This window comes from Acanthopagrus latus, chromosome 12, assembly GCF_904848185.1.
Source record: "Acanthopagrus latus isolate v.2019 chromosome 12, fAcaLat1.1, whole genome shotgun sequence".
Classification (NCBI taxonomy): Eukaryota; Metazoa; Chordata; class Actinopteri; order Spariformes; family Sparidae; genus Acanthopagrus; species Acanthopagrus latus.
Genome location: NC_051050.1, coordinates 10,937,290 through 10,964,204, shown reverse-complemented (window position 1 = coordinate 10,964,204; position 26,915 = coordinate 10,937,290). Strand labels below are relative to the sequence as shown.

The window sequence follows — 26,915 nt, the reverse complement described above, 5'->3', positions numbered from 1 at the left end:
GAATTAGAATCTGAGTTTGAACATTTCTGGCAACTCAACAAAATATACAACAAAGGTCATATCAATTTTTTAGATATTTATTATCCCCCAAAAATCTATTTAATGTAACTATATTTGAATTTTACCACACAAAATGCCTCAAAGCCTCAATCTGGCATCAATTTTGACTGTTCTTAACTGTCCATTTTTAATCAAAGTGTCTTCGTGTTGGAGTAATGGGAAAATCTGGCAGATTTGCCCCTTATAACATCATCTAGAAACCTTATTGATCCCTCGTGGAGAGACTTTAAAAAATTACCCTGGTGCAGGTCTTAAATGGCTACCCTGGTATTTGCAGAGGACAAGGATGTAGGTGGAGATACATAACCAGACTGATGAGTGTTACCATGGTGTTAAGAGTGAGGAAGGAGCATTATTGATATGGGCATGGCTTTACATCAGCTACAGCAGTTCATTGTTGTCTGAGTGATACGTTAACGCACATCACATCACTGTAACACGTGTTTTTTTTTTTAAAAAATGGTGGAACGCAGCTCAAGAGGGGTTTTTTTATGACAAAGCCCTCATGGTGAGAGGAGTGCTGTACTTCACATACTGAAGTGGCACTTCTGTAGCCCTTCATAATTCCAGCCCTTCTCTCTGAATGAAGCATTTTTTTATGACTATGAAAAACAAATCCAGGCAACTGATGGGCATACAGGTATACATAACAGCACGTGCGATGATTATCTGTGGTCAATAGATACTGATTTAGTGTCAGGTCTTTAACCAAATGTTAAAATTTAGCTCTTATCTATTGCTGTCATTTAGTCAGAAGCACATTAAACTGAGAAACACATTTTCGAAAGTGAAGAACAGGACACCTGCTCCACATTCAGACATACCCCGGGTAACAGATGTTGGATTTTGCATTTAAGAAATTGGAATTTCTCGACCCACAAAGTTCAGTAACCTCTCCGGGTTCTTTATCTGAATTATTATGTGCAATGCAAGCTGAAGTGAATGGAGAATTATTTCTCTAATGCCCTCTGCTCCCTCTGTAGGGGACAGCAGAAAAACTGCATTCTAAGCAACTCGCGAAGATTTGTTTTGTATGTTTGAATAATATGTATTTTTCAGTCCAAGGAGAGTGGCAGGATCTGCTCAGAAATGTGACAAAAAATGCAGTCTTTCGAGGGAAAAAAAGAGTTTAGACACACTAAACTTTGTGTGTGCAGTTCAGTGTGTGAGAAGCCTTTTAGGAAATCCCCTCCCTCGCCCGCATGAATAAATAAAAAAACAAAACGACTGTTTATTTATTTGCTTTGAACCTGGTGGCACTCGTGTGTGACTGACATGGTCTTTTATGCTGAGAGATCTGAGGTGAGTTGATGTGAGTCGATTGTGGAGCGTCATGGAAACTCAGAGAGTGGCGCGGCTTGAGATTTTTTCACAGCAACTCGAGGAACCCCAGTTAATGTGCATGGTATTGTGTTGTACAGTATTATGAGAAGTATACATTGTTTACTTTGCCGTCTCTGAGGTGAGACCCAAGACAAATGGTTTCTCGTCTATTTAACGGCGTGGTGATAAAATGTTATGTGTGAGTCAGTTGCGGCTTATTTTTTGCCAAGTCATGAACTGTTATTAATGTTAAGGTGCTAGATGTATCCATGGATACAGGAGCTTTGGATCATTAGAAGAAAGAGGTTTTCTGGCCCGGGGCTAGCTGGTTAGCATGCTAACTTCTGTAGATGTCGATACATGCACATCTTAGATATAATGTAAAATTGTTATTTCTTTTCACACTGTTGATATATGTATTTTTGAATGTCTTGAGCAAGAATTCTTACATGTTATACCTTTGATGAAAACAATCATATATTTTGTAAAATACAAACAATCTTGTATGAAAAGATGCTTTAGAGCTCATGACAGATTCAGTAAGACACATTATTACTCTTTATTTGATAATATTTTATTGCTTGACTGGATTTATTTCTCTTTCTTTTTCACTCGTAGCATTTTAATCCTGAATTTAAACTTTAAGCCATGATAAATTGTTGTTTTTGTTTCTTTTTCAAGGAAAAATAAAGGTTATTAATGATCATTTCCAAAGTTTTGGTGCACACATATTGCTCAAAAGCAGTGACACATACTGCTTTTTTGTAAACTAACAATAGTTGCTGTACGGACCCGTCAACAAATATGGTGATTTTCTTCACCATAGTAATTTTGATTTTGTATCCTCGTCGCATGTAGGATGTGCCAATAACGTTTCCTCTCATTTCTCAAAAGGGTGATGGCGCATTAACAGTTAGAGCAACTAATTTGAGGAACAGTCTGCATCTCAAATCTGCAGCAGTTTTGACTTTTAAATCTGCTTCAAGTTCCTTCCTTTTGGTGCACAGGTGGTACAGGGCTAAAGTTTACCATTCAGCACTACAGAGGCCCACAAAATGAATTCTCAGTTTTGGTAGTGTGTTCCAACAAACTAGCCGTGCTTGAGAGTGGGAAGCTGGTTCAGATCATTGTAGCTGTATTACCTTTATAAATCACTGACTGAAATATGGTCAGAGCTTTCTGGGTCTGATAAGTGAAGCCGATGCAAGAAGTCTTGTGAAAAATTGACTCTACTTCAGATTTAATTTATTACCTCATTCAACAGTTACCGAATAAATGTCATGATCTCAATCGCAAGTTTCAAGACTACTTCAATTTATCATGGTGTTCATTCCGTACACGATGGTGCAATTTAGAGTAAGATAGACACAATGAAGCATCGTATCCTTTGAGGCTTGGCTACCTTGTGATTGACAAGTGGCTACCACAGTGTGTCCTCGATTTCTCTCAGTCAGATCCAAACAAGATATCTGTCCCAGAGTGGACCAAATATGGTCACTTCCGGCTCAACAACCAAGAAGGCGACAACAATAATTTCCAGGCTTCAAAATGGTACTCCAGAAACCAATGAGTGATGCCAGTGGGTTTACACTTTTTTAAACGTCTGTTAGTTCGTCATCTTTACTGCTCATTTTTGATTCTCCTTTATTGTAGACCTCTTGAGTTTTATCATGGCCATTAATATTACTGGGAATGGCATTTTCTTGAGCTCGCTAATGAGAAGTAACAATCTTTACATATATCATGGGTTAGTGTTTAGTTTCAAACAACAAGCTGAGGTGAGACATCATCATAATTATCATATTGATTTCTCTGCCATGCTGTTGAGACACCCATAGCCCTCATTATCGATGTTTCGACCCTGCTCCTCAAACATCCCGAGTCCACCGGCAACACAAGAAAGGTTGTTGATTTTACTTTGAGTATGCTTAGAGTTGCTAATACTATGTGGTGTGTACAACAAAAACACATGCAGGCAGGAGACATAGGAGCGGCAAGTGTGCAACATGCACCGCAGGTCACCGACTGGAATCAAACCTGCGATAGATGCAACCATGTGCCCCACAAGAGAACAAACTTTTAATTAGGGGCTCCATCACCACTAAAAGTGTAACAACAGTGTAAAGTAGATAAGACAAAAAGATTAATGAATGCCGTGGTGGTTTATAACACCACAGTGTTAACTTGACTAATAGGAGAGCCCATTAAGCAGGGCTGACAGTGTGAATACATAATAGAGAAGGTATGAATTATGTTATTAAATCACAATTAGAAACACTGCCTCCACCATCAAACAACATTCTACTTAGCCGCACAAAAAACCTTCACATCGCTCCTCCATAATGCTACCTGACATGATGCGATGGTACAGAAAGATATTTGACAACACCCATTTATCCTCAGGATATTAACCTCACCAGTGCAAGAGACCCGCAGCCAACTTGGCACAAAAACGCTACAACAAATATGAAAATGCATAATATTACAAATGGAGCCAACAAACTTTATTCAGTCCACGTCTGCATTGGGCAATGGGTGTCCCCATAATTATATGCTCTGACAAAAGGAAATGAGTTTAGATTGCGTTGGTAAATAGTGTGTGGATGGTGAAACACTTCAGGTGCACACTGACACGAGTAAATGGATGTTTGAACTTTCTGGAAATATATAATTAAATGACTGAAGCCTCTTTATTTGCACACACTCAGATGACACAACTATCATATCGTCGTGGCTATACGACAAGTGTGACTGTTAAGTTTTAAAGGTGAGCTATTCTGCTTTTTCATTTCTCCTGTCCTTCAGTGTGTCATATAGGTTCTTGTGCATGTAAAAGATCTTGAAATCTAAAAAGTCCAAAGTCCACACCGACCGAGAGCTCCTCTCTCCCACTGAAAACACTACTCCTGAAACTTGCCCCGCCTTTAGTGTGAGCTGACCAATCAGAGCAGGCTGGGCTTTCCTTAAAGAGGCAAAAGCTAAAATAGACTGTTTCCAGCCAGACTGGGAATATAACACTGCTGCACTGGACAGTATGAGAAAATGAATGCATTTGGAAAAAAAAAAAAACATGTACACCTTCTCTAGCTGCAATGCAAAAAGTAAAATTATGAACGTGAAAATGAGCAATATGTCTCCTTTAATACTGCAGAGTAAAAAAATGCCCCATATTTTTAATGCCTTTCTCCTGTGGACCAGTGATGAATGACTGCTGTAGTGAATCTATATAAGAAATGGAACTAGCCGCAGTATGTATGCATGTACGGCCCTTTATGGCCGATTGTTGATTGATCGTAAAATGTTCCTGGATTAGCCAGTGATTTATGATAATATTACCGGGAAATGTGAAAATAAATGAACTGATCTCACCTCAGAGGAGGCAGGGAGAGGGCTGATGGAGTTGTGTTCTGCATAAACTCCCTAACTGTAATGTTTTCTTGCAGATGATCCCTTCGGTTCAGCGAAAAAAAAGTGTAATGAGGGGTACAAAATCTTTGCATTTCAGAGACTTTTTTTCCCCCCACAAAAGTATTTTAATTGGGTGTCAATTCATTCCTCAATGTTTTCCCAGCTCATTCTGGAGCCTCTGGACTTCATTTAGTTGTCTCGACCTTCCGGTGGGAACAAAGACACAAATGTTCAATATTACACAGAGAACTATTTGAAATGGAAATCCAACAATTCCTGCAGTAGATAAGCGTAATTTTGTGTACGTGGGTGCTCGTGCCCATGCACTCATTATGTGTTCCTTTACAGTTGAGCCATGACGCTGTGGTATAATAAAGGAGAACTGTGAATCATTAGCAGCAGTGCAGTGGGGTTAAGGAGGCTGTCTATCAAAGCAGACACGGAATAGTTAAGATGCTTGCATGTTGGACGCCTGTGTGTGGGTGGGCGCCGAGGCGTGTGTCTGTGCGTCGGCATCATGATTCAAGACTTAAATGGATAATTCACCTTGATGTTATGGAGGCAGTTAAAGGCGATTCTGTACAGTGCTAACAGTAATTCTGTGCTGTTTAAAATTCCTCCAGGAAATCATTTTTTTATTTATTTATTTTTTTCAAAGGCAGGCCTGAGTGCAGTGGTGCAGGGTCACCTTCAGGTCAGCACCGCTAGAACTAATCAGGATTCACTCTGACTTGTGGACATTTCACAAGGGTGGATGATTTCCATGTTGGGGGCTTGAACTCAGTTCCTACAGCTGAAGGATCTTGCTCACCATTAAGCCACCAATTGTCACAGATGTCCAAGGTCTCAAACTGAGAAAATGAAATTGAAATGCTTGTCGTTGAAGTCCTGCCAGCTTTAGACTCCTAATCAATACTGGGCTTTCCTTTGACTTCATTTATTTTAAATTAGGTTTTTATGATGTTTATTTTACCTTGGGCCCAGGCAATCAGCCTTGTCAGTTAGTCAGATCCAGGGAATAAATACTGCAGCAGTGGGCGAATCTGTTTGACTCCGGAGGAAACAGAAATAGTAATTATTATCATGATACCAATATTATTAGTCAGCAGGAGCAGCTGTTATTAATTGCCCTGTCACTGTCACTGTTTTTTTTCTGGCATCACATTACATAACACTACTGCTGTTATAACACAGCACTCCTTCAATTATCTTCTTTAGGACATTAACTGTTTTGTCTTTTCCATGAGTCAAGATTAAAGGGCCAATGAGATTAAATAAAAGGGCCTCAAGCTGAATTCAAATTCTCTCACAGCTGTTTAAATAAAGCCAGAAAAAACCTGAAAAGCAGCGGATGGGAAGTTTAAAAAACCTACTTCAGAATAAAAGCATGACGAGTACGCAAGCAGATCAGAGTAAAGGGTCCAGTATTTGCAGACTATATTTTGGGTGAACATGTGTTCATACAAAAGTAAAGATAACAGTGCAAACAAATAAATATTTGTCTTTTACACAGACAAATATGCATTTGCGTAATAAGGAAAAATATATAGAGCAGCTATATTTATGTTTTGGAAAACATCTAAATGTGTGAAACTTTAAAAAAACACGTACCTGTTAGATTAGACTTTGTTTTACTTAGTTTGATCAACTAGCCTACTTAAACATTTATTTATATTTCTATTTTCCTTGAAAAAGAGATTGGTACCCATCACAAACTCTCACGACCTTATATGACTATTTATTTAGGCTGATATTTAGTAAAACACAGCAAACACTCATATTTTTACACTCTATTTGCTGTAGTTAAGACTTCTATAAACTAAACATCTTGAAAATTGGAATTCATCTGGTGTTTCATCAACCTTTTTTTGTTCTTGCATAAATTAACTTTAACTAGAGTTCAATCAATTGGTCTTTTACATTATCATGAAAGTAATCAGGCTTTAAATCTTTATCCGAGATACAAGTTAGTGCCCTTGCAAAGTTTTGGTGAAAATCACGTTCATCGTTTGAGTCCAGCAGCAAGGAACTTTATTTTGGCAATGGCGTCCGGAAGTTAAATAACGTATTTCGGTCGGCTTGCGTTTGATCTCCGCTGCTCGCGACACAACCGCGCGCAGCTGCTTTCATGTTCCAGCGCTCGAGACGCAGCCACTGAGAGGAGAGGAGGCTCGCGCTCCTCGCTCCGTGGGATATTACCTGTGACCGGACGGCATCACGCAGTTCACCCCTGATCATCACCACTTCGGCTGAGAGTTCCGGGGGTAGTTTTGTTTTGCGGGACACAAACTGAATTTAATGCTCTCAAGTGTTTGTTCGTTTAATTTCAATTTTTTCAATCGCCGCTGGGTTTCATGTGTTTTATGTGTTTGCGCTCAACAGTGAGGTAGACTTTTTTTTGTTTGTTTGTTTTTTCTCGCGCGAGGGTCGGCGCGCGGTTGATCCCGTGGATGCGGCTGTTGGGGTCGGTGTCTTAGCCCTGCAGGAGCAGCCTGTCATAGGGCATCACGATGTCTCTGGCTGTTCACAAGTGCATGAGGAATATTTCTCCGGAGATGCTGCCGCCGCCGCCGCTGCTGCTGCTGCCGCTGCTGGTGCCCATTCTGTGGTTTTTACCTCTGACCGGAGCGGCTCCTTCTTCGACCACCGAGCAGCTGGACACCGGGGTGGTAAGTTTTCATTTCTACCTACTTATGGAGAAGCGGTAGGGTATGTGTGTGTGTGTGGGGGGGGGGGCTCGGAAGTTTTCCTGCCACCTAGCACCAGTGGACGTGAGGTGGCGTGTCCCCCACCGTAGGCTACTGTTGTGGGGGGGCCTTGGGGTGGGTTTTTTTTTACCCTCCTCTTCCGCGGGCTACTCCTGAACGTCCAGGAAAGAGCAAGTGCCGTCTTCTCGGAGACTTGCCCTGAATGTTAACATCGCTCTGCAGTCCAGTGGCGGCAGACACTGCATGATGGAAGAAGCTCCCTGGACCTCACATGAGGTTAATTCAACAGGGCTTTTCTCAGTCCACCCTGTGGAAGACCCAGTGCCAAGTTGCTGTGTATAAGATAGAGGATCACACGATGTAGTCTGGTGTTGCTAGATGAACTACCGTACAGGCAGCACCCCTAATGCAGTATGTAACCACATTTGAACTGAAATCCAACCCCCATATTAGTAGTTTACAATGATATGTAACAGATCAACTAAAAAAAACAGCTAATTAATGGTACACTGGATGAATTATCTTGTGTTCTTGTGTGTTTTGCGTGAGCAATGAAGGAAGCCACACAGACTGTAAATTAGTCGATAAACATTGCCATCATCTGAAGCCCACAGCTTGCACAGCACACAGAAGACAGAAGTCAGGGCAGGAGTTGTAAATGAACTCATGTGTGAAAGTTTATTCCAAGGTGTGTGTGTGTGTGTGTGTGTGTGTGTGTGTATTCCTGCCATTTATCCTCAAAGATGGATCGTTGGTACAGAATTTCCAGTCAAAAGTATTATCGTCTTCTGGATTTCATCTTCAGGGCAACATCAGTTTTTTTTTTGTTTTGCTGCTCATCTCTCGCTTTCTGTCAGCGCTCAAACTCTCCTCTCTGAAACCATCACTTGGGGATTAAGTTTTTCTCGGCAAAGACTCAGAACAAGCGCACTAAAATAGACCACATTCCATTTCTTTGCTTATTTTTTTTTTCTTTGCTTCAAGTTTTCCCCTCCACCTTGAGGCAGTGTCCCTTTCCCTTTTTTGTCTTGACTCGCTACTTCTTTTCTTCTTCAACACATCTGGCAGAGCAGAAGCTTTTTATTGAGATTGGGTGTGGGCCGTCATTTTTTAATCCATCTTTGACCGCGTGTGGGGGTTAGACATTCAGTTCAGTTTAATTTCAAATTCAGTTTACAGATATTTAGGCATTCTAGATTTGTACAGTTGTCACATAATCTCAGAAGTTGTTCTCAAGACAACAGCGCACACAACAGGCCCGTAAACTTATGTTAATCCATGTTTTCTCTATCAGTGTGAAATACCTAGAATCATTGCTGAGGCCTGATGCGAACGACTCTGATATAAGGACGCGGTCTGCTGCACCTCAGCTCTGAATCAATTTCTTCAGGTTTTCCAAAAGGTCAGTTTGGCCACATCTGACAGGTTTTTCATCACGACCTGACCTGTACACACTTCTTTCCTGGTTGTGTAACTTTGGACACAAACAACCAGAGCCTCATAAAACTTTTGCAAGGAAGGGTAGAGGATCATCATCAAGTCTTAAAGCTACCAAAGGAAACTAAAGTGTAACATTTTCACATAAAATTGGTTAGACCTTTGGTATATACATTTTGGTGAGCAGAGATGTCCCTAATTTGCAGTGTAACTTCCAGAAAAATGTCAGATGATGCGTCAGAGAGTGAGGGTGTCGGCGAATGTGACTAAATGCACTGTGAATAATACATCACCTGGTCTGTGAGCATTTCGCCCTGAGTCATGTCAGACAGATTTCTATCGGCAATAAAATAAAAAATAAAACTGCTGCTTCCATTTTCAAGGTTTTAAAGCAGCAGAAATCATAAACTGTGTAAACAAACAACTGACTGTAATGAGTCAGATCTGTGATGGACAATCAGCTGACAGTTAATCAGTGTAAAAGTCTGGCTGGCCCTGATCACCCAGCGGTTATTAGAGGACTCTGATATCAGTCTTCTTTAGCTGGGCTCCAGGGTGCGACAGTTTTGGTCCCACCTGCACCCCAAAAAGTGCGACCAAACATTTCTGTTGGTTGCACCAGTGCACCTGACATTTAGAGGTTTATTTTTTAAACAATTGAGATTATGGCAATTTCTTGTTGCATGTGATTTAAATGAAAAATGTACATAATTTGTTAAGAAAAATTAAGTGTATTAATGTGTGCACCTAAATGATGTGCTGGCATGAATGCACCTTGGCTGACATGTCATCCTGACTACAGACAACTGTTGTATAAACTTTTGTGCAGTAACTCTCGCATAAACTTTTCTATTTCTGAAAAATTGGGTGATCTAGGACTCAACAAATACAGCTGTATCATCATTTGAAATGCTGTAGTAACAGCAGCGATTTTCCTCCATTTACGATGGCAGAGAATGAAATACTCACCGTGGAAAGCTTTCCTGCATTTCTTGATAGAGCTATATGATACACTCTGTCCAAAGTGGTGCTGCAGCCTCAGCGCAGCCCGTATAGTCTGAGGGCCATTATTCTTGTTGTGATATCTGGGATGCCTCGCTCCACTTCATGTGCTACTAAATGCAAAGCAACACTCCAAGTTCAGTGATGGACACACACCTGAAAAAGTCCATACTTGCTCTATGGACTTGCAATAAATGTGTCTCTGTGTGGAGGTCGCACAGTTCATTCGATGAAAATTCCCATTTTCTCTAAAGTTAGGCATCATTTCCAAGTGTATTTGTTGAGAGGGAGCCCTTTTAAACAGTAAGTTTTCACTGGCTGTGAAATTGGCAGGTAGAACCCTGACATCGTTTGACACCTGCTACAAGCCTCAATCTGTAGGATGTGGGAAGAAAAACCTAGATTTTATATAAAGCTTCTTTTGGTATTATAGTAATACTGACTGTTGGCCAAAGTTGAAAAATCTGAAAGCCCAAGTATTTACCAAACTCGGTATAAGGGGCAGGAGCTTTAAGCACATCTGCGTATGTTTAAAAGAAGATGCAATAAGAGTTTTTTGTCGAAGCTGCTGTAAATAACCCCAGTACTGTATTTCCTGTTGTCACACTGGCCTCCATCGGTCTTGGGGGTTGTATTCAGCCACAGTCTGGCCGTTTTTTCTGGGCCTCATTTATAAAACTGAGCATAGGATTCATGTCAAATGGTGACATACAGACGAAATACAGGAAGAGCTTACGGACAAAATGGGTTGATTTATAACACAGTGCCCACACACGTCCTATGCTGGTTTCCCTTTATACATCACAATGAACTCGAAGTGTGGTGCACCTTTTTGCGGGTGTCATGTAACACTTGTCAGTGCCTCAAGTCAGTGAAATGCCCCTACTTAGTATTCATTTACACGGACTGCATGAAGATGATCACAAAACGCAGAGAGAAAGGGTGAAAAAGGAAATTTCACACAGTGTTAAATCAGAGTCTTGCTCTGGAGGATGAGACAAGGATATAGATGCTGGTTGGTGGACACAGTGTGGGAATTATAAATGCAAAAAATTGATTGAGTCACAACATGAGATGGATGCTGCTGGCTGCGGAAATAAAAACGAGGTTGTCCAACATTAATGTGGATGAGAACAGTGCACAGCCAAGGTACAGAAGAACGATGACATGCAGCCCACCCGCCTCAAAGAGAAACCGTTGGGAATTATGGGATAGAAATGGGATAGAGGTGGACACAGAGCACAGAAAGACGCATCATGGCTCAAGTAGCGTCACTAGTATTCCCTTGTTTTGAATGAGTTGACCATCTGCATTCAACTAAATATTTACTTTCACAAACAAATGGGGCATTTTCTATAATTTTTAGTTAGTGAGTGTTGATGGGGCGGCTGTACCTCAGCGGGTAGAGCAGGTCGGCTGGTTCAAATCCTTGAGCAAGATACTGAACCCCAAATTGCTCCTGATGTGCGGTTGGCACTTTGCATGGCGACCTCTGCCATCAGTGAGGGCCCTGCGATGAGCTGGCGACTAGTCCAGGGAGTACCCTGCCCTCGCCCAGAGACAGCTGGGATTGGCTTCAGCAAAAAACCCTGCGACCCCATAAAAGGGATTAAGTGGTTACAGACAATGGAAATTCAAATTCAGACCAGTCAAACCTCTGTTATATCCTTCTGTCATCATGGCCATGCCCATTTCTGCCCCACTCCCCACCAGCATTCCCCAGCTCGGTAAACCTCCACTTCCTGGCAGCCCAAAGCACACATGCTCACGGTGGAAACCACATCAACACTCCCCCAAGCTTGCAGCCCAGGTAGAGTCAGATAATTGGACTGTTAGCTGCAGGGCTACCTGAAGTAATTAGCCAGTATCAACTACACTAAGCAGCATTTAGCAGTGACTCTGGTGATTAGCTGGCCCCTATTTGTTCTGAGCATGAATTCAAGAGGTGGCCTATTCTAACTGCTCATACCAAAAGTTGAAATTAATAATATATAAGTTAATTAAATCAATAGAATAGAAACATCCAAAGAAACTATTCAAAACCAGTCACCAGTACCACATATCATATTCCACATTTCTTAACTTGTGCACCCACTTTGAAAAATGTGAGCATCTTAAAAGTTCCTTGCTTTATTCTTAAGGCAAAATGTTAGAACCTAACCTGTGCCTACAAACCACAAAGACATGAAAGTGCCTTTCAAGTTCATCACTTTCAAACCAGTCACCCGGCTTGTGTAGTTCTTATGAGTAAGCAGGTGGACTGATCTTTGTACTGTGCCTGCAGGTCCCGGACAGGTCTCGTATACTCCTTTTTTTTGGAGTGCCAAAAAATAGCAGGAATGCAGAGTCTTTCCTCTGTTCTATATAGTAAACACAGAAAAGGATGTCTTTGTTGAAGCTCCAGGGAAAGGGCAATCTCCTGGCTCCTGTTCAGAGGCAACATGTGACTCCATCACTCTGGAGATCAGAAGCGGTATTGAATTTTATATTCATAGTTATTTCACTAAGATTTGTACCCATATCATGCATTGAAAGACCCTGTTAAAAGGGAGAATGTCAGTGAAGTAGAGCCCATTGCACGATACACCTGATAAAGGGAGGAAATTTAAATTTAGACCCACAGAGTTCTCAGTTACCTGAGAGCAAAAAGGTTATCCTGCTTCATTCACTGGAAAAACAGAAATTCTCATGTTTAATCACCGATAGCAAAGCCAACTTATCTACACAATGTAATCCAGCAGCCGCTGCTAGTTCATCATGAAGGACAGGGAGCAAGTATCAGCGTAGACAGGTCAGATGATGATTAGTTGGCCAGTGACTGATTTCTTGTCACGGGTGCAGTAGGGAAGCCATCGGACATACAGAGAGCATCACTCTGCACCAAAAGAAGGGCTATAAAGTACAGATATGATCAGATGATTGCACACATCAGTCTCTCTCCACAGTGGATATATATGTATGTGTGTGTATTTGAATTCCTGTGTAGTTGTGTAGCCATGTGTGTCCGATCATAACTGCTATTCGCTGTGGACTTGAAACACGAAAACAACCATCCAACCACAAAACAATCTCCACTAAATCATCGCTCCTACACAGTCCCTTTACACTTCACTGCCAAGGTGCTCCATCACTTGGCATTTAGTAGAGATTGTGAACTTATGTACGGTGTGTGTCTTCTTAACAGCCACACACTGAGTCCTTAAGTAACTGAACCGCACAGTCAAGCACAGATCAGAGGTATTCATTTTATAACCTCGCTGCTATCCAGTTTGATATATCACCATGTAGCGACGATTTGCAATTTCAGCACTTGGGGGAACTGAGTCATAACAAGTAAAGCGTAATATGCTCTGTGTTTTCTGCTCATCATATTATATGTTCCTCGCGAGGAGTATTTTCTCCACAGGAACAGAACCTCTGAGCCTCCCAAAGGAACAATTCGCTTGAACATTCAGGGCTTCTGATAGACGAGAGTGAGCTGGACAGATTAGCAGCTGATCAATAACCTCAATTACTGTATAGTCAGCCACCTGTGGGGTTATATTCATAAAAGAAACACGACCAGTGGTCCTTAAACCTTGTAGGCTGTGTGTGTGTGTGTGTGTGTGTGCGCGTGTGTGTGTGTGTGTGTGTGTGTGTGTGTGTGTGTGTGTGTGTGTGTGTGTGTGTGTGTGTGTGTGTGTGTGTGTTCCCTAGAAGGACAAGCACCCTCCACACTCCGTCAGTTCATTTCTCACTCTCATTTTCCTGTTTAATTTCTTCAATGACACCACCATCTGGCATTAATTCCTCTGGAGCGGTGGGCTCCCTCTCCTCCAGCACTCAGTCTTCCTCCCTGCATGACACCAAAATGATGAGTTCTTATCAGGTATTGAAATTTTGTCAAGGACTGCAAAAGAAAAACTAATTATTTTCAGAAATATGAGGCAAAATCAGGTTTCACCTTATCAACTCCAGCAAAAACGCCAGTACCCCGCTCACTGTTTAAGAGAGGCTCATACATGGACCGATCAATCTATCTCGCATGTCAGTTAACATGTCAGTAGCCCTGGTCCCTCATATTTAAAAAAATAAGTATCACACTTGGTTGTAATCCCTCTCTCTATCTTGTTATGAATATCCAAGCAACATTTGTGCATCACTTTTGGCTACCTGCCATTCTTCCCAATGGGAAATGAGGCAGAGTTCATTAAATAGTTGCCTGTATTATTCATGATGGTTATGATGCTTTAGCGGACTAAGCCTGACCCCCATTAAGTCAGTGAGGTTAGTGACGTTTTTCCTGTGTTATTTATTAGTTGTAAACTCACAGTTGCTTCCACTGGAGGTTGCATTACTGTTCTGTAATGAGCTCTCTTATTTGAAACATTCACAGTTCTGATAAAAAGCATTTTGTAACAATTTTTCTTACCTTAATTCTACATTTATATTTATTTTCAAATAGTCTTGGTATTCTGAGAGGAAAACCTGTATTACATCCATATTTGAAGTGGATACAAGACTTGATAAGACCCAGATACAAGACCTGATAAGAGGAAGATACAAAGAATTGTTTTTATCCTTTTTTTCTTTTAGATCATTACAACCCATAGCTCCTGAGTTTGACAGAGCAATTTACAATCCTTTTTACATGGTTAAGAATTGCAGCGTTGCTCGAAAGAAAATGTAGATGGTGTTCGCTAATACCCATGACGTTTTCAGTATTTAGGCCAATAGTGAGTGCTAAAGAGAACCATAACAGTGACTCAAAGAGCATTCAGCAATAGCTTTATACATGCTCATGGAGGAATATCGCCTCACTCTCCGCTGCTGGAATCCCAACTCATTTTCTTTGAGTACCATTAATCCTCCATCCTCCATCCAACAATGGTTCAGGAACGCAAGATGGAAAATGTTCATTTTAATAATTCAGTTTTTGTTCTGAAGGGTATAATGGGGAAATCATTTAATTTCCAAGCCCTGTTTCTTGTACAACTAGTCTAGCAGCCAGTGGTACCACTGCCCTGATTCCTGCAGTGTTTGCCTAGAATTTGTGCACATTTCTTCAGCATAGTCTTCAGTCTCTCCACTCTTTCAGTCTCTTTCCTTCCATTTAACCTGCGCACTTCACGTAGTTCACATGGTTCTCCTGATTACACACTGAGGGCCCAGGGATAAAGGAGACTCAAATAGAAAATGGGATTGCAGTGATAAGCATGTGCTAAATGAGGATGAAGATGTTTTGTCCAGGAACATACCAGAAACATTTTGTCGTTGATTTCTAATCTATGAACCTAAAGCACTGACTCTACACTAAGATGGACAAAATGACAGCTCCCCAGACGTGAAGCCACATCTTGTTTGCCCCTTGGTGGCTAGCTGTAGTATAGGTCATGAACCCTTCCTCCTTTAATACTGTCAATCAATCAAACTAAACTGCCAAACATAATTTTGCCTTTGTATTCATGCATTTGAATTGCCTGCTAACTTCCAGGAACTGTCTGAAGTCCCCATGAATCACGTGACAATTGGCATTTTGGACCTCTGTTGTCACGACTCTCTACTTAAGCCTGCTGGCATCAGCTAAGTAGGTAACAAGGTATGCAGGATTGTTAAAACCCTGTGGATGCTAGTTTCGCTGTAAATCTACATTCTCAGCCTGAATCATTATGATACTTTTAGCACCGCTGTCCCACTTCCATCAAGCTGCGTGACCTTCTGTCTGCAGAAATGCATCTTGGGACTCGTATTCAGGGCGAGGAGATTATTTCAGGAACAGTGTCATGTGGGAGCGGACTTGGATGTTGGAGAGAGAACATTTCTCCATAAAGATTGACAGAGAGTGAATGTTCAGTGTGTAATATATAGCACATCCTCAGCATCTCGGGAAGAGGGAAATAGGTCCTTCAATCCGCTCCTCTCCAGTCTGCCACCTCAGCCTTGTTAAGTGTAAAAGTTCTCCAGGGACATGCAAGTTTCGTAGAAGACTGTCAGCATTACTGAGGAGTTTATGATTTTCCTCTGAAACCAATTCAACGAAGGTCTCAAGAGCCCTGACACCTCGTTGACTGCCACTGTTGCATGGCGATGTGGGACTGATGTGTGGCAGCTACAAGACTCCTGCGTGACACTTTCAGACAATGACAACACATCGATTTCCAGATAAAGTTTGACAGCACGAATGCAGAACTTGATTTACTGCAGGCGACCCTCATGTTGAGTGGAATAAGTAGAATTGCAAAATAAGTCTCACAAGGCTTTTGGCCTCACACTCTCAACTTCAGGTGAAGTATAGCAGTATGGTGCCAGAACACCTATCAGCAGTCAGCAGGCAAAGGTCCTTTTTTGTCAGTAACAGAAGACAAACTTGTAAAGTGTTTTTTTTTTTTAATACCAAGAATGAGTGATAAAGTGAAGCACAATGGAAAATGTAGTGAGGGAGTGAATCTAATATGTGTGTACATCCATGACTTCACATCTGAACTACGTATGTGTTTGTTTATTCTCAAAGCTGGTGCACATTTATGCTTTCGGTGTTTTCCGTGATGTCATCAGACACCTGTGCAAATTACTTTATGGGCGCTATTTTAACTTGAAAGCACAACAACCAGTGCAGTGGCACAAAGTTCATGGATGAAAGATCCAAAGTGTACAATATAAAGCTAGTTTGGTGATGATTATAATCACATAATTTTTTTTTCACAATGCATTTCAAAAATAAAACATAAAGTGCTGCTTTGGGAACAAAACACAGTGATGAAGCACAAAATTGATAAGCTTGATGAGCTGTTTGTTTGACAAGAAGCAGTTAGAAGACAGCACTTTGGGCTCTGGTGAATTGTGATGAGCATTTGTTCACCAGATTAATCAGTATTGAAAAAAAATGTTAGTTAGAGGCCACTGTTCCTAATTTGAATGCATCAACTTTTTTAGGATGGTTTAATTGAAATAGTTTAATTACATTTCAAGCTTTATTCTGGCATTACTGCACATTTAAAACATTTCCACATAAGACACAATGTTTGGCTGAAAACATTTACACAAAAATGTATTTGAAAAATGATGGTATGGGTTCTTATGAAACTATGCAAACTGCTACATAACCTAAGAAGTGGGGGTAAAATATTTGGATGGACCTTAATGTCAGCTGATGTCTAGGCAAAAAAGCTAGAAAACATTTGGTTTTACACCATCCAGTGTTACCATGCACCACAAAGACATGAAAACCAAGTCCAAGACAATAAATGGTTACAGCAGCTGGGATACCATGATGGTGTTGCAACTGATTTTCACATTATATCATATGTTGATCATGGAAGGGGTCTTTTGGGGTCCAGGGAAAACTTTTTTGGCCTTTTTCATGAAGCAGAACTGACAGAATCTGATCTTGAAGTACACTTTGTACTGCTTCTGCAAATGGGGGGGGGAGCACACAGACAAACACAGTGTGCAGAGTTGGCATGCAGAAAAAACAGATGCAGCTTTTCCATATTGCTGCACCACATTTTCACATCACACTGTTGGGGAACAGCTTTTAGTTTTAAAATAACCAGGCTGCAGGCTGACTTTGCACTCAGAACAGATCTGTTTCTAAGACGTCTAATCATCATTTCCACCAAAATACAAAGGAGTGTCTTTTACCTGCCTCGCTGGAATGAAACACCCACCTGTATGAGCCCATTTCCCCACATGTGCACTGTGCACTGTGCACTGTGCACTGTGCACACTGCTCTGGGCACCAGAATAACTCAGAGTCTGGTAAAGCCAATTTCAAGGTCATGACCAGCGGTGCCATGAAAATAGGGCCCTCTGGGTGTTGAAACTAACCAAAGCCAGACATAAGGATTGGCACTCTGGTGTTGATTGTGGACTTAGCCAATGCAATACTGTGAAATTGTGTTTCAGGGGCAGCAGAATGGGCCATTTTGTCTTCATAGAGTGCATCAAGGGTATGTACATTAACCTATGGCTGAACGTGAGAGTGGAAATCTGGCTTGTGGAAATCTGGAGTGGAAATCTGTGGCATACACACAGAACCATACATATGTGCGGCTTCATAAATCAAACATAATAATGCATTTTCCTGCTTTTGTTTGCACACATCATTTAATCCTGCTGACAGAGAGTTTTGGCACGGTCAAGTGTCAGTGTAGGTGAGTTTACAGAAGTAATGGACCGAACTGTTTAAGCAGGAATTACTGTTTTCCTCAGCTGCATGTGAACTCTCTCCCATTGGCTCTTACTCATGTCATGGCTTACTGTATCTGTGGGTTAGAAGCATGCATGCTCACTCTCAGGCTCCCCATGTAGAAACCCACAAATTAACTCCGTATGGCCGTCCCATTTTAACTGAGGCGCCCCACCACATTCTAGTCATATCAGATCAAGGTTTTTGGTTGCCAAAGCTATTCAAAGCACTGACCAGATCTTGTAATTATGGTGGTTTCTGGAGTGGTGCTGCTTGCATGTTAAAGTTAAAATAATCCACCCGCCAACTGAACTGAAGGAAACCCCAGAGCAAAACCGAGCTCCTCTGAAGTTTGCCCTCTGAAACTGGCAGGATTGTAATAAATACAGTATGTCTGTGTGCACGCAAGGATGAAGAAAGAGGTTCTTGCTTCTGCAGAGGAAGATGTGTACTGATCTTCATCGCTGACATTGGCAGAGGAGTGATGGGCACTGCCGGCCCAAGGAAAAGAAAAATTGTTTCTGTGGGAGTGTTTGATCTGTGCTTTGGAATTAAATCTGTCTGTATGTCTGAGTGAAATGGAGAAAGAGGGGTGGAAGACAGACAGAGACAAACTGCACAATTGGGAGACGTTGGGTGTTCAGCCCATGTCTGTGAGTTTATTAGAATCATAATAAAACCTGGGATGTAATAAGCATTAGCACATAAAAATCAGACTTTGGTATTGAGAGCAAAATCGCTTTGTCCCACCGCAGCACACACAGTCCCATTAATTTGGAGGGTGACTGTTACATTTAAGATTGTATCTTGAGGTGCCCATTAGCTCGGCAATTATTCATCGGCTAATTAAGTATTTGCAGTGTTTTTTTTCTCTCCAGCCCATGGGAGACAAACAAAAAGACGTATTACAGTTAGTTTCTCCCTAAGTGACAATTAAACTAATTACATATCCTCAACAAAAGTAATTTGGTGATCCGACTGTTTTTCCAAATACTGTGAAGTCCACTTTGGAATAAATTAGATATGACATCAAAGTTTAGAATCATGATCAGAGATCTGGAGTTATTTGGAGCAGGTAACCAGTAGAACCAATAGTATACTTATCTCCTGATTCGATGCTATCAAGAGACTGAAATTTGTTATATATTGCTATTTTTAAGTGTAGTGTTTCTATAAGTTTTGCGATTCAATTCTACAGTTTATTTAGATTTTTATTTACTTTTTAACATGAGACCATGGGAAAAAGTATATAGAATAGAATAATATACTTCCAGTTTGCTTATCTTTAATCATATCAGCACAAACAAGTGGTTTCATCTGAACAGCATCATTGCTATACTGCATATGAATCGTAAAGTAGAATACTTTTTGAAGTTAACTCCCTCATTTAGCTGTTCATGCCCATCAACTTAGTGCCATAAGAAAGTGATAAATAAGACGTTAGGCCGAAATGATTAGAGCCCATGAAAATAGCACATAGCACAAATGTGAGCCCTTAATGAACATCCTCTGCACATCAAACTAAGCTTAAAAAAATTCCTTTCAAATCCTAGACTGGACTGAATAGACAGGTAGTAAAATACAGTACTTTTGCTGTATTTGTCTGTTCCTGCTCATCAGGCTAGTTCCGTAGGGATACTAAACAAATTAAAAAGTTCATAATATACTGCCTACTGTATATGTTCAATCCTCTCCTCTCACACAATGTCTCCACCTAGTGTTGGCTGTATTTTTTTAGATCAACCACGAAATTTTACTTTGAGTCTTGACCCTTGAAAATTGCTGTAGATGTCCAGTGTGGTGGAGTGTTGATGCAGCAGAGTCACAGAGTAGGAAAGCTGCTGTAAGTTATATTGAAATACTCTTGTTCCAACAGTAATCACTGTAAAGAAGAAGCAGTCATGTATGCTTGTCAACACATAGAGAGCAGGATCATCCTGTTTGCTGCTATATTTCATGTGGTGACGTAGAGAAGAGGGAGGGGACTCCTAACTACAAAATGGACAGGCTGGGAATTTTGCTTGCATATCCGCTTCATTGTCACCTACACTAGTCATCCATGTGACAGTTCCCTGCCTGTTCACTGCCTCCAAAAGGAGACAGGAGGTAGAGGTAGACCAAAAAAGCTCAATCTATTCTAAGTGGTAATATGTTTTTATATAGTTAGGTAGTTAGCCCTTGTGTATTGATAGTGCCTTGCAAGAAGAAATATTGCAACATATTACAATATTACGTTTTTTTTTTGTCCCATCCATTGGCATCCCTCGCCTTCTGGGGGCTCAGTTGCATATTTGTAGGAAAAATAATGGATTTTCCATTTCGATCGATACGCACAGTGGTGCAGAAAACTTCTCAATTTGAATTGAAAGTGCTCCCCAAGCGCCAACTAATCAGCTGACTATTCACCTCAGTCGTTCCCATTATTTTAATACACCCTGATGAAATCTCATCCAACTGATCCTGATAAATGTATTTTTAATTGGGGACAGACATTCTGCCCCTTTATCTTGTTTAGTTCAACCAGGTTGATTAACTGATCCTGATAAGTGTTCTGTGGCTCTTAGAAAGACTTTATCATCCTGACTGATAAAAACATCACTCTCTTCAGAGACATTATGAATATGGTGAATGTTGTCATTATGTGAAGTTGAAACTGAGACTCTATAGCCATTTCTTCGTGGTCGAGTCTGAGCTGTCATTTTGGATTTTCATGCAATCTTAATGGACACAGTTTGGATTTAACAATTTGAGGAGGGAAATAGGAGCTGGAGAGGAGCCATACAGTATGCAAACTGGGTCATGGAAAGATCAAATATTTCAGCAGTAAAACATTCACATTACACTTCTCCACCTGGAGCTAGAGGAGTTGTTGATGCCAAGCAGAGTGCCCTCGAGCAAGTGTCAAAAAGCAACTTGTTTTTTGTCTATTTAAATATTCACACTTTTAGAGTATAGACTGTTATATCACACATGCAACCTTAGACATAGCCCTCAAGTTTGGCTTTTGCTTGTTTTTAATCACAACACTGGTTATTGTAAAGTAATCTAAAGGCAGCAAGAGAGAAATTATGTTGTTTTATTTGCAGAAATAAATAGCGTGCTATAGTGGCCTGTGCAAGTGTATGTTCAGGAAAATCGCACTCAAGGCCAAACTTTGAGTGAACTCTGACAGAAACAGTTAAATTGTACAGATTTCCTACTTTTTTATTCACAAGGCCAAAAATATGGTTTGATTTTTATGGTTTGCCTCTTGTAATGTATACAGTTGCTAGTTGATGAAAATTGACCAAATTGAAGTTTAAGACAACTAGCACTGAATGCTAATGACTATTTTGTCATCAATTTGATTTGATTGATTTGTCATGCATTTAATTGGATGTCCAAGACATAAGAATAAATGGTCAATGCCAATCCAAGAGCCAAAAACCAAAGACTGTACAAAGAATAGTGGACAGAGCTACAATGAAGTCACCCTTTAGTTTGTGGACAACAGTTTTGAACCCTGAAGTGACCAAATTTGAGATGATGGTGCAGCTGGGGTAGATATGCATCACTATGCTGTAGCATATTGTCAATCACAAGAGAGCCACGGCATCAAGCATACCCTGCTTTATCATCTAAATGGAACTATAATTGACCAAACGCATATTGTGCTGTATTGAAGAAGACTTGGAACTAGTGAATGAGACTATAACTAATTTGGAAACTGTATACTGAGCTAATAAACCAAATGAGTAGCAAGGTCATTTCCTCATAAGCTTACATACAATCAGACTTCTTTTTGAAACCAGTGAAGTCGCACCTGCTAGAAGGCTAGAAAGAATGCTTCTGCAGTGGCTTCAAGAAAGTGTGGAAAAAGTCCTCTTATCAAAAAGTCCATGATGAACCCTTCAAAAGTTGGGCATTTTTCATGACAAACTACTTGAATAAGGTATAGATTTTTTTTTTGTCAATAAGTTGATTAATTGTCCATCAAACAAGTGATAAATGCTACTCGACCAACCTTTTCAAAGGCAACTTGATATACCTTTTATTCCTGTGGATGCTTGAAGCTATTGTCTATATCAAAGTGCGGTTGCTGAAGTGCTTTGCAATTTCTAATGCATTTTTAATGCCTGTAAAATTAGAATGAAGGTGCAGTTTTACATCACCAGCCAAATAACTACAAACCAACTGTGCTTGCTTAAAGCTGCTCTATTGTTTGAAGTACTGCTGAGGTAAACTTAAAGTCTGTAGCTGCAAAAACTCAGACTTCTTATACTTCTCCATTTCTCTGCAGTTTTATCTAGAGGTTTTATCAGATTTTCTCAGTGTGATAAAAACATATTCATTATATTCCAGGGCTGTAGGGCTTTCTCACTCCTCTATCTGGCTTTGCTGCCTTTGTCCCATGAACACAGGCTCAGTCTAAATCTTTGCTTTTATTATACTTTGTGCAATTGTCAAGCAGATTTGGGGGGATAAGGAATCTGTGCCTAAAGTGATGATAGGAAACGCTTCTGTCATGATTTATTACATGTGTTTACATGTGTATCTACTAGCTTATGCAGGTTTTTTAGTTGCTGAATGGCAATATGTAAGAATTTTACACTTTTCAAATTCTTACCCACAACAAAATAAGGGAGGTCATATCAATGGAGAACATCTGACTCCTACTAATTCTAGCTGCTTTTAGCTAGTTCACTCAGTTAGCCATGTAGCTAGCTAGACCTCTGAGCATCGGGAACACCACAAGCACAAGTGATGCATTTAGCTAACTTTTGAACATTTTCAAGTTACATTTTTACATATTGCACTTTTAATTTAGTTTTTTCTGACTGTTACAGTTGGGCTGCCTTTTAAATGTGTTTTGTGTCTTTTTCAGCCTTCAACCAGCAGGAACATACCTAGAATATGAATTATCGACAAAGTGCAAACAACCAGACAAATTTAGTATGATGAACAGGCACAGCACAGTCGTTTGGGTTTTCTTTTTTCTTTGCACATAAGTGCGCACGTGTTATTTCAGATGTTTATTTTAGTGCTGTCTTAATCTCTACGGACATCGTTAAAAAAAACTGTTATTGCACTGGAATATGTTTCTACCCAACCACCAGACCAGTTCATGAGTGTTACATGATCCCCACTCCGATTTCTCTCCTGCTACTGACCAAAATTCCTGTGGTATATGGTTTCACACTATGCAGCAGGACGGTGCTCTGCTAGACAAGCATCTTATTACCATGTAACATCACAGCTTTATCCACAGGAGATGAGTTCAAAACACACACACACACACACACACACACACACACACACACACACACACACACACACACACACACACCCTACTGATGACATGCAGCATGGAGAAAGAGATGCATTCAGAATGGAGACATAGGAGAGTAACTGATAGGCTATGAAATACACTGGCTCATGCTTGGGCATACATACAGAAAGAAGCTGCCTGTGTCAGTCTGGAGGCGTGGCTCTGTCACAGCACCCCATTTCACCAGAACTATTGCCAGATTTTGAACTTTGACTTCATTTCCAGGCTACAGATGTGTCAAAGAGCAAAGGAGGCACACTCCCTCTGCACCTCATTTTTTCCAATTTAACTTCCCATTCTTCAGCCTTGAAGTTTGACTTTGTTTGGTTCGAAACTCACTACTTCCAGACTCTGAATCTTGCAGTGTCTGGCTGTGCTGGAATCAGCTGATCCACAGCGGTGTTATTGCTTTGCAGCTCCTCTCAGCCTCCCTTCCTAATGAAACCGCACAAATCCAGACAGCTCATGTCTTTCTGCTGGTGCAAGGCACACACTCACAAACATCCTACGTCTTCCTCCCTTCTGGTACTACTCCTTTTCTCTCAACTAACTATTGTGTAGTGTCACAATTACTGTTTGTCACTAAGTGGTGTGTGTTGTTCAGTTGGGAGCAGTAGGGGTTTCTAAATAAAACTTCATAGTTGTTCTTTGTCTGATGACCTTTTGTTGGGGGCGAGTGCTACATTATAACACGTGATGAAGTTTTTGCATGCTGGAGGGTGACACAGCTTGCGTGTGTGGAAATGAAGCAACTCAAGTTTGTAGCCTTGTAGGGAAATGAAATGTTTGTTTGACAGGTATTGGGGTGTTTTACGCTTGTAGTCAGGCACACCATCACTCATGAGGTATCACACACAGACAGCATATACGAGTACAAAATGTTGGGCTGCATTCAGACTGACGCTATCCCCGAGTGCAGCCTGGTACACAGGCCAGAAAAAAGTTGAGATCATATAGTTACAAATTTAGATCTGCCACTGCTTCTGCCAGTTAGGTTTATTGGTCAAATTTAGTTCATGTTAGTTTGCTTTTAGCATTTAGCTCATTCTGCTGTTTACCGCTTTGCCGTATTACAATCTTAAACTATAAAATGCTGTGTCAAGACAGCAACCTGTTTTTACACTGAAGGTGCAAGTACAACACAACACAGAGCATTCATCTCTGTACAGAGTGAAGCTATGATCTCCAGAGCACCTGCATGAACATTAAAGTGCCATAGTTCTTCATTTCACTTTTTACAGACAGAGTTGAACTAACTTTAAGTAAAAATTGAAGAGACTAAACAAGCACTTGCAAAGGGGTGGGGCACTCAAGATTAGGTGCCCAGTTGGGCGGCCAGCAGTTGTGTTTGGAGGCCTCCCTGGCCCCCCCTTGGGAGTGCCACTGCTGATGCCTGATTCAATAGTTGTTCTTTTAAATCACCTCAAAAGCTCTGTTGCATGTTGCACCAATGTTCTATTGATGATAATTAGTAGTTTCACAAAATGTTAACACAATGTGATTTTTCTTGGTTAATCATAAGTAGTGAGGACATTAGGACAACGCTGGTAAAGACATGAATCGAAGAAGTTATTGCAGCAATTTCACTGTTGAGAGAAACACATTAAATTATATTTCTCTGCTGTTTTATCCTGCTTGGACTTGGAAAGAAAAAGGATGCAGACACAAAGTTAGAAAATGAATGTGGGGTCTGTTTGCAATCCGATGCAGCCCATAGCATCCTTGTTGTTTTGCAGAAGCTTTAAGTAATGCTTACCATTAAACGCTCTGCCTCACACAAATTCTATCTTGCACTGTTGATGTGGAACCAGTGTAAACCACTGCTTCCTGTCCATGCCCACACCAAAGAGCCATTTTTTATTTTATCTAAGTAAAAGGGTTCTAAGGGGAAGGAAAATCCACCAAGGGACAAGGTCTTAGTTGTGTGTGTGTCGGTGTGTTCGACACCAGTTGCCACCAATTCTCAGTGTGTGTTGTCATGCACTGGCCCCATAGCTAAACCCTTGGGCCTATAAATTACATCCATAAATACACTCATATATATTCCTAGAGCTTGTTTGAACTTGGAGCCGACAGAGATACCATCACTCATAACTTCACGTGAAGAAAATATGAGCCAATGAACCTATAAATAAAACTAAAAAGAAAGAGAAACACCTCTGTCTTAATTCACTGGATTTATTTACACTGTCACAGAAAACTGAGATTCAGTCACAGATTAACACCCTGTCAAAAGCTAAGTTTATTCATGGCAGACTGCATATGTGACAGTTTAGAAGATCTGTCACGCCATCAAGCATCTGTATGTGTTTGTATGCATATCTGTATGTGTGTGACTTCACATATATCTTCTTTATTGTGGCGCACAGGATGAATGCCACACCAGGGACACTGGGCAGGCGTTATTCAATCCTTGTGTTTGTGGGCTTTGGCCGGGTGCCATGCCACATTACCGCCCACAGAGAGAGGAACTTCAAAGAAGGTTTGGGGGCTTTTTCCCTCACTGGAGCCACTGAATTTTCTGCCTGTTAAAATAAACTCCAGTTGCAGGGGCATGTCCTAATTGGCTCCAAAAGCCATCAGTTTGTTTATCTTTCAACCTAGGCGGACTTATTTTTACTGCGTGCACTCTGTGTGAAACCCCTCTGGAGCACACATAAAATATGCCATTTGGTGGATAATTTTGTCCAATGTTCCTCAAAAGTGCAGTACGCTCTGACAGCTGTGGAAATACTGACACCTTTGTAGTGTGAGTGCTACACTTTGATGGGACCATGAGAACAATTTATAAACCCTGACATAGCAGCTTGGACACAAAACAATGGCTTCTACTTTGATACTTCAGTTTCTACCTAGTTTTCCGTTACAATACAATACACGCAGTGTTTAATTTTACAAGTATTGTAAAATATATTATTTTCCCTACTGGACTTTTTACTTTGGGATAACCACATAGAGGTGCTTATCTGCTGCTCAGAAGGGCTTTTTTCTTGGTTTTGAATTCATGGAAATGTTGTTTTATCACTTGTTTGGCTTAAGGTTTGTTAAATTATATACACATTGTAAAAGAGGGAAAGTTGAAACCTCAGGCTTTCCAATAAAAACTCACTAAATTTAAAACATTGCTTCATGGAAACATGTTATGACTCTTGGCCTGCAATGCGAAGGACTTGTTAAATGTTTATTAAAAGTGCAGTTTATTGTACACATTTGGTGAGCATTTAAAACTGGGATCAACACGTATACCGAAGCTCAGAGTGTTTTATTTCACTTTGTTGCATTTCTGAAGTGGATTCTGGCTGTATTCAGATTTTGGTCACAAGTCAGATATCCTGCATCCTGTACACCTTTGCACATTAACCCTGAATGACCTGAACTGTGCTGACAACTTCACATGATGCGGGAAACCAGCCCCACACTTTTTGTAGTTGTTCTCCCTTTTATTGGCATCAGAAACATCAATGGAAGGAGAATATCTAACTTGGAAAGCACTGATTTATCA

At 40.7% G+C, this 26,915-nt stretch overlaps 1 protein-coding gene across 1 annotated transcript in view; it reads left to right on the top strand.

Annotated features, from left to right (window-relative positions):
- The first annotated feature begins 6,916 nt into the window (after positions 1 to 6,916).
- Positions 6,917 to 26,915, top strand: part of LOC119029739 (matrix metalloproteinase-17-like) — an 89,674-nt gene continuing 69,675 nt past the window's right edge. Inside the window, exon 1 of the mRNA XM_037116804.1 lies at positions 6,917 to 7,460. Within this exon, the coding sequence (XP_036972699.1) occupies positions 7,302 to 7,460 (159 nt within the window). The 5' untranslated portion in view covers positions 6,917 to 7,301. The remainder of the gene's footprint in view (positions 7,461 to 26,915) is intronic.